Consider the following 9,626-nt stretch of genomic DNA (forward strand, 5'->3'; position numbering starts at 1 on the left):
TATTAATTGGATGCAATATCCAATCCAAAAATATAGGCTTGTTTTTTAGGAGCAGCTCTGAAAGTCACTATGGGGGTGTCCACAGGAAGTTGACTAGTAACAACAACTGGGACCTAAAAGACACCCACCATGAGACCCACTAAATCTGCCAAAGAAGAGGCAAACAAAAGAAAAACCCACACCAAACTGAAAGACAGGAAGCAAACCAAAAAGGTGGAGCAACTAAAGGTGTTGACTCTCCACATCTATCAAGACAACTGGAGCACTGGGCCAGACACTCTTAAATAGAACCTGGACCAGCTCAGGTGAAACACCTTCCCACTAACGAGATGGACAAGCCAGCACAGGTGTAACACATACTGACTAACGAGGTGACACCAATCAGTGCGTCCTACGTGCTAACGAGCTAGACGTGCTAAAGTCCAACCTCAAAACATAAATGGAAAAACCAAAGAATGTAACACCTTCCCCCTTAAGAGAATGCTTACCACCACAACTTCCATTCCTCATTATAATCAACTACAATGCTTCACCTTCTACAATATAAACATGGTGTCTACTGGATGTCAACAGTTAAAAACAAGAAAAAACACATTTCTAAGTATATATATTTTTTGAAAAATTCACTAGCTTCTAGAACTCGTCTTCCTAAAACTCACTAGCTTCTAGAACTCTCGTCCCCTTGGAACGAGCACAAACAAAACTAATCTCCAATACGGAAAAACATACAGTCAAAATAAATTGTGATCCATGGTAACGCACTGACAAAACAAAAATCTTTTTAACTGCACACCCCTGAGACAATCAGCAACCAAGTTGTCCTTACCACGGACATGTCTGATTTCAAGAGGAAACTCATGCAATATCCGTAGTAACTTTCCACCTCACAGAGGAGCTTCTCTCTCTTCTCAGGGTTCACGAGATAGGCATGTTGTTGGATCGGGGCCCAGTCCCCAATGTCACAGTCTAGTACATTTGGGTTGGCACATCTGAGAATTAACCCTGATATTCTAAAAGCAGGGCAACAATGTCAAAATAATTGTACCCAAAAATTGTCTGTTGGTTGGATAAATAATTATGATTACTTAATGTTACATGAATTGTAAATATGAAATATAAAAACCAAATGTACACCCCTTTGTTAATATGTATTGGCAATAATTCACTTAATGGTGAGGCATGGAATAATAAAACATGTATCTTTTGTCAGGCTGAATGTTTGAAATATGAGGTGATTTGAGTCATACTTCTTCTGTAGTGGAATAAAGACAATTAGCAGTTGAGTGTTGTAAATAAATACTGGAGTGATGTAGGATTGTTAATAAAATGGATTAAAGGACAATTTATTATACTGCGTTCATGTGTATAGGCTGCAAGTAAGTTGTTTTAAAGTCATTGAAAAAAACGACCCAAAACAACATTTTCAACTTTCACATTCAACTAAACCGAACGCATATTGGACGTTAGCCTTCTTTTCAATGTCTTTCCAATCACATTTTTTTTACAAGTTTTCAAATCAATAACCAATATGCAGAAACAGTTTGGGATAAATTGAAAACCTAAACATAAAATGTGCTATATACACAGACATCTGCAACAATAATTATATTACTTGTATTTTTTTTAAACAAGCATCTTATAAACTGCAGAAATGCTGTTGTTTTGACAAGTAGCAATAAATCACTGATATCGATTAGGGGGGAAATCAGGTTGTACGTGCTGTTGAAACTAACACAACTAAAAAAAACACATGGGAGATATCTTTTACCTCACTGGTTAGAGGACAGCCAGCTACATTTTGGAGTGATGCATTTAAATTTAGGGGTCACTAAACAAAGGAATGCAACACTTATGTCATTACTCATCAATATCATGTTGAAATCAATTGTGCGAGAGGAGGGAGATGAGGATGCACGTCCTGTTAAAAATAACGCAGCAAAAACCACACGGAATCTGGGAATAATGTGTACATCACTGGTTAGAGGACAATTTGTAGAAAACAGCTAGCTACAATTTGAAGTGCTGCATTTTGATTCACGTGGGTCACCAACATGGTAAGTGGAACACAACTCTTTTTTTGTTAGTCACTCTTTGTTAAATCTCATAAATAGTACTCTTTCAATTCAGAGCCTGGATTTTCCCCCTGAGGCTGATATCCATATCATGCTGAAATCAATAGAACAGGGGACAAACGTTTAGGGTTCTACATTGTGACATCATTAAAATACTCCTTCTACAATGTTAAAACATTCTACTTTGTGAGATTTCATTTTATTGATATCATGAAACAACTCCATGTATTTTCTGATGTTTAATCAGACATCTTTTATCAGAGTATTTCTTCCCACATTGATGACAGCTATAAGGTTTCTCTCCTGTGTGTATTCTCTGGTGTAAAGTCAGATGGCCAGATCTACTAAAACTCTTCCCACATTGATCACAGCTATAAGATTTCTCTCCTGTGTGTGTTCTCTGGTGTAAAGTCAGATGGTCAGATCTAGCAAAACTCTTCCCACATTGATCACAGCTATAAGATTTCTCTCCTGTGTGTGTTCTCTGGTGTAAAGTCAGCTGGCTAGATGTAATAAAACTCTTCCCACATTGATCACATCTATAGGGTTTCTCTCCTGTGTGTGTTCTCTGGTGTAAAGTCAGCTGGCCAGATGAAATAAAACTCTTCCCACATTGATCACAGCTATAAGATTTCTCTCCTGTGTGCATTCTCTGGTGTAAAGTCAGCTGGCCAGATGTAGAAAAACTCTTCCCACATTGTTCACAGCTATAAGATTTCTCTCCTGTGTGTGTCCGCTGGTGTACCATCAGGCTGTCTGGCTGAGTAAAACTCTTCCCACATTGATCACAGCAATGAGGTTTCTCTCCTGTGTGTGTTCTCTGGTGTATAGTCAGATGGCTAGATGCAGTAAAACTCTTCCCACATTGATCACAGCCAAAAGATTTCTCTCCAGTGTGAATTCTTTGATGTATTTTAAGTTTTACTGCAGAGTTGAATCTTTTCCCACAGCCAGAGCAGCAGTTAGATTTCTCTCCTGTGTGTCTCTGCTGGTGTTTCTTGAGGAGTTCTGATGTGGAGAGACTCTTCTCTGCCTCGTCAGCTTCATGATGTTGTTGAGGCTCCCCAGAGGATCCATGATAGTCACGTCTCTCTCCTGTGTGAACAACAAAGTCAGACAGATGGTTAAAGGCCCACAACAGCAGAAATCCACTGTTTATTTGAGGTAAAAGGTGATGCCCAGATCATACCCATGAAGTTGTACAATAATTGATGTCTGTTAAATTTGACAATTAAAAGAGTCAAGTTAGCAACAATAGTAATATTTTGTCTTGTAAGTTATTCAAGTTGTTGAAATCCTAATCACTGTGCTAGACAACTTTTGGTCTCCAATATAGGCCCCTTTCTGGGTTTGCTAAAATTGCGGCACGAGGTCAATGCACACACAATTTGACACAGAAACTCCTCCCTGCTAATGAGGATGTAATACATCTGCCTGGAGCAAAAATGGTAAGCGAAGATTTTAGTTTTTCACAATGTATTTTGAATATTACAGCGCAAGATCAGGAGTGCTACTCAAGGAAACTCACATTAAGCTCTGTGTCGCTATTTACTAATTCACCACCGTGGGGGAAAACTCAGGGGAGTTCTCATAGGCTGACAGCAAAAATAGCCTCCATTTACAGGTTGCTTATGAGTGCATTTCACATTACTTTTGGATTATAATTGTAAGGCTCGCTTGAATGTCCTGCTTAATATGTTTGTGTTATTGTCGCAAATCAACTGCTTCATTCTTAAAAAACACTTCAACCGTTAAAATGCTCTTTGGGTAGCTTTTCTATTAGCCTGACAATGAGGGTTTGTACACTAAGTGTTTAACAAATTGGCCCATAACATCACCAAACAATAACATAGTAGAGGTCGACTGACAATGATTTTTCAAAGCCGATACCGATTATTGGAGGATCCCAAAAAAAAGCCGATACCGATTACTCGGCCGATATATATATTTGTAATGATGACAATTACAACAATACTGAATGAACACTTTTATTTTAACTTAATATAATACATCAATAAAATCAACTTAGTCTCAAATAAATAATGAAACATGTTCCATTTCGTTTAAATAATGCAAAAACAAAGTGTTGGAGAAGAAAGTAAAAGTGAAATATGTGCCAAAAGCTAAACGTTGAAGTTTTTTGCTCAGAACATGAGAACATATGAAAGCTGGTGGTTCCTTTTAACATGAGTCTTCAATATTCCCAGTTAAGAAGTTTTAGGTTGTAGTTATTACAGGAATTATAGAACTATTTATCTCTATACCATTTGTATTTCATATACCTTTGACTATTGGATGTTCTTATAGGCACTTTAGTATTGCCAGCCTAATCTTGGGAGTTGATAGGCTTGAAGTCACAAACAGAGCTGTGCTTCAAGCATTGCGAAGAGCAAGGGGAACAACCACTCCCAAGTCTCAGAGTGAGTGACGTTTGAAACGCTATTAGCCCGCACCCCGCTAACTAGCTAGCCATTTCACATCGGTTACACCAGCCTAATCTTGGGAGTTGATAGGCTTGAAGTCATAAACAGCGCAATGCTTGAAGCACAGCGAAGAGCTGCTGGCAAAACGCACGAAGGTGCTGTTTGAATTAATGCTTACGAGCCTGCTGCTGCCTACCATCGCTCAGTCAGACTGCTCTATCAAATATCAAATCATAGACTTAATTATAATACAATAACACACAGAAATACGAGACTTTGGTCATTAATATGGTCGAATCTGGAAACTATCATCTCGAAAACAAAACGTGTTTTCTTTCAGTGAAATACGGAACCGTTCCGTATTTTATCTAACGGGTGGCATCCCTAAGTCTAAATATTCCTGTTACATTGCACAACCTTCAATGTTATGTCATAATTATGTCCAATTCTGGCAAATTAATTACGGCCTTTGTTAGGAATAAATGGACTTCACAGTTCGCAATGAGCCAGGCGGCCCAAACTGCTGTATATACCCTGACTGCTTGCACGGAACGCAAGAGAAGTGACACAACTCCCCTAGTTATAAGAAATTCATGTTAGCAGGCAATATTAACTAAATATGCAGGTTTAAAAATATATACTTGTGTATTGATTTTAAAGAAAGGCATTGATGTTTATGGTTAGGTACACTGGTGCAACGACAGTGCTTTTTTTCACAAATGTGCTTGTTAAATCATCACCCGTTTGGCGAAGTAGGCTGTGATTCGATGAGAAATTAACAGGCACCGCATCAATTATATGCAATGCAGGACACATTAGATAAACTAGTAATATCATGAACCATGTGTAGTAAACTAGTGATTATGTTAAGATTGATCGTTTTTTATAAGATACGTTTAATGCTAGCTAGCAACTTACCTTGGCTTCTTGCTGCCCTCGCGTAACAGGTAGTCAGCCTGCCACGCAGGCTCCTCGTGGAGTGCAATGTAAGGCAGGTGGTTAGAGCGTTGGCGGAAGGTTGCAAAAACCTTCTTAATCTGACTTGCCTAGTTAAATAAAGGTGTAAAAAAATAAAATAAAAAATGTATCATAAAATAAAAAAACATTCGGCAAATCGGTGGCCAAAAATACCGATTACCGATTGTTATGAAAACTTGAAATCGGCCCTAACTAAATCGGCCATTCCGATTAATCGATCGACCTCTAGTCAAAATACCTGATTACTTCTTATCACTTTCACAAATAGCCTATGTCGGTCGAGAACTCACTTGCAGGGGAATCTTCCCTGTGGCTCAGTTGGTAGAGCATGGTGTTTGCAATGCCAGCATGGTGTTTGCAATGCCAGCATGGTGTGTGCAACGCCAGGGTTGTGGATTCGATTCCCACGGGGGGCCAGTACAATTTTTTTTTAAATATATATATTTAAAAAAATGCATGAAATGTATGTATTCACTACTGTAAGCCGCTCTGGATAAGAGCGTCTGCTAAATGACTAAAATGTAAATGAAACTGAGGGCCCAGAATATTTTATACAATGTTTCAAGTTCGTTATAGACAGAACATGTAATTTATAGGACATTTATTTGCAACGTTTTTATTTGTTGGCTTTATGGAGGCTATTTTTTACATAGTTGGCAATAAAAGTTACTTTTAGATTTGTATAATTTTCATTTAGATAGAATGTAGATTAATCATAGACAATGATTTTGAGATACTATTATCAATGAAATGAAACTGTTCCATGAAAATGTGCATATTAAAATCATAACTGGCACACAGATCGGTAGAAATGGTCAGATAAATTTGCACTCCAAATGTAGGTTGCCGACTGCTTGTGTAGCCTATTACCAGCAACGTCAGAATGTATGAAGGCCAGCAGGAGGAGGTGATTCAGGAAGAGTTTCTTCTCTTCTGGTTAGGCTATATTGATGTAATGGCATGAAAATAAATTGGCTGAATATTATACAATGACTTATCAACAGCTCTAATAATTTGACCCACACAGGAAATCTACACTGGTAATTCTAGAATACACTATATATCCTAGAAACCTGGTTAAACTATCATTATGACATCATGGATGAATTCTAGAATATACTATATATCCTAGAAACCTGGTTAAACTATCATTATGACATCATGGATGAATTCTAGAATACACTATATAGCCTAGAAACCGGGTTAAACTATCATTATGACATCATGGATGAATTCTAGAATACACTATATAGCCTAGAAACCGGGTTAAACTATCATTATCACATGGATGAATTCTAGAATACACTACATAGCCTAGAAACCGGGTTAAATTATCATTATGACACCATGGATGAATTCTAGAATATACTATATAGCCTAGAAACCGGGTTAAACTATCATTATGACACCATGGATGAATTCTAGAATATACTATATAGCCTAGAAACCTGGTTAATCTATCATTATGACCTCATGGATGGCCAGTCCTTGTATTCAGACTGTAGTGAATTCAGGGGGTAGACCTGAGCTGAACTCAAACCTGGGTCCAGTGACTGTCAAGCCAACACCTTGTAACTGTTACGCCAAGATGTCTGAACTTCTTGACGAGGTCATTAGGTTTTGGGTTATGGTTGCTACAATAGCTTTCTCTATGAATTTGAGAGTGGTTACATTTCTCCACCCCCCATCCCTCAACTGTTTACCAAACCAAGTCTCTGGGCAGCCATTTTGTTGCTGTTTAAATCCTAGGTTGTCCGTTTAACCTCTTCTGGATGGGACCCTTCATCTCATCTTAATTTCCCTTTAAATTTAAATTGTCCCTTTAAAAAAGCCACAACAACCAATCTGCAGTTCAAACAATAACAAAGCTGTAATTCCACCACTGTTTTGGTAATAAGATGATGATGATGGGGCTGGAGAAATGTAACTGGTCTCAAATTCATAGACAGACCGATGATGGAAGGACTGACCATTAATGATATCAACATGATAGTTTTAACCATGTTGAGGCTATACTGTGTTGATTTACATTGTTTCTAAACATTGGAGTAAAAAAAGCTTATTCTGGGTTCTGATGGGGTACAACAGTTGAACTAAGCTCATGAGGCATGTGTTATATTCTTCAAGAATCAATGGCTATATATAAATAATTTAAAAGTCAAAAAATTGATATAGCATTTGCAGATTTCCACTTTAACACCAAACATTAGTTCAACAACTGCAGAGTTTGTGTCTCTGTATTTAAGACAGTACTTACTTGTGTTAATCAGGGAACGGTTTCTCAAAACCATCTTAAGGCTAAGTTCACCATTGGACGCCTTAAGATGCGTTTGGGACACCGGGCCCAGATATCCAGTTCCCTCCTCTTCCTTTTTCGATGTAACAGCCATCTCCCACTCCTCCTCTTTCACTCCATAAACTGCATCCTCTACTTTTACTGTAACATCCTCCTCCTCTTTCACTCTGAACACGTCTTTTTCTTCTTTAACTGTAACAGCCTCACCCTCTACTTCTTGTTTTACTGTGATATCCTCCTCTTTCTCCGTGCAGCAGACCTCTTCTTTAGCAGGAGAGTAGCTTAGTGAGCTCATGGTCGGAGATGTTAGTTAGCTAGGCTAATGCTAACTTAACCAGCCCGCTAGCTGACCAATAACAACAACACCGTAAATATGAAATTAAATCGGATAACTAACTAGACGACACAAGTGGGCTTAAAACACAGTGGCTAATATACACTAAAGCGTCTAAAGAGCTTCATTGGTTCCGCTATTTCGGCTAGCAAGCTACCAAGGTGGATGACTAACTGTTGTTGCTGTTGAAAGAAGCGTTCCGTCCACTACATTATACGTCACAACAACAGCATTGCGTTAAATTCCCAGACCGCCATCTGCTGACTGGAGTGGGTAACGCAGTTGATTAAAATGTACATTTTATTTTCAGACTACAAGTTCAAGTTTAAAGTGTAGGAAGCATTAGTTTTTACTCACCAGTGTAACAACACAGTGTGGTTAAAGACATAGTAACTGAGTTGTTGTCACGATATGGTTTCCTATAAGTACAAACAGTTATGTTTTTGCTTTATTACATATTTCTTAACTTATTTCCAGATATCTTCTAAACTACCCATAATGCACTATTTTTCAAAGTCATGTGGAGGATCTACTCTGTGCTACAGAGTTTGTATGCTAGCTCGGTAGCTAGCTCAAGCTTGCAAAAGTTAGCCACACCTCATGCTTTCATATACTGTGTGGTTGTAATATTTAGTGGGAACACATTAGCACGGTAGGCTCTGGTACCTTGTTGCCAGTAGGGATGTTACTTTTGATACCAGAGCTACAAGGCATGCGTCAAATTCGCTAAGCAGTAAACTTCAAAGCTGTGTACCGATGCCTGTATCACTTTATCAGCAGCATGTCATCAATGGCGTCTGAAGCTTCATTTAAACAAACAACCACCTGATTGGTTTGGTATTGGGCTTGTTCGACATTGCAGGCGACTGCCGAATGACTGATCTACAAATCCACTTGCATCATAAATAACTACTCATTATTATTTATAAATCAGTCAGCCAGTCACCATTTACCCACAATGCAGCATGAATTTGATGCTCTCGAACACGGCCAGTGGTTTAGTAGATGACATAAAGGCTATGCTGCTACGGTGTGGGATGTCATCTATAATAATGACATAAAGGCTATGCTGCTACGTACTACGGTGTGGGATGTCATCTATAATAATGACATAAAGGCTATGCTGCTACGGTGTAGGATGTCATATATAATAATGACATAAAGGCTATGCTGCTACGGTGTAGGATGTCATCTATAATAATGACATAAAGGCTATGCTGCTACAGTGTGGGATGTCATCTATAATAATGACATAAAGGCTATGCTGCTACGGTGTGGGATGTCATCTATAATAATGGCATAAAGGCTATGCTGCTACGGTGTGGGATGTCATCTATAATAATGACATAAAGGCTATGCAGCTACGGTGTGGGACGTCATCTATAATAATGACATAAAGGCTATGCTGCTACGGTGTGGGATGTCATCTATAATAATGACATAAAGGCTATGCTGCTACGGTGTGGGATGTCATCTATAATAATGACATAAAGGCTATGCTGCTACGGTGTGGGATGTCATCT

At 38.5% G+C, this 9,626-nt stretch overlaps 1 protein-coding gene across 1 annotated transcript; it reads right to left on the minus strand.

The window, feature by feature from the left end:
* Positions 1–1,313: 1,313 nt before the first annotated feature.
* LOC145863006 (uncharacterized) lies at positions 1,314–8,294 on the minus strand. The gene is made up of 2 exons (XM_082968076.1): positions 7,731–8,294; positions 1,314–3,167 (listed from the first exon to the last, which is right to left on the minus strand). Exons 1-2 carry the CDS (start codon positions 8,062–8,064, stop codon positions 2,281–2,283), a joined length of 1,221 nt encoding a protein of 406 aa, XP_082824202.1. The 5' UTR covers positions 8,065–8,294; the 3' UTR covers positions 1,314–2,280.
* Between the last annotated feature and the right edge of the window lie 1,332 nt (positions 8,295–9,626).

This window comes from Salmo salar, chromosome 02 (assembly GCF_965601325.2).
Source record: "Salmo salar chromosome 02, fSalSal1, whole genome shotgun sequence".
NCBI classification, from domain to species: domain Eukaryota; kingdom Metazoa; phylum Chordata; class Actinopteri; order Salmoniformes; family Salmonidae; genus Salmo; species Salmo salar.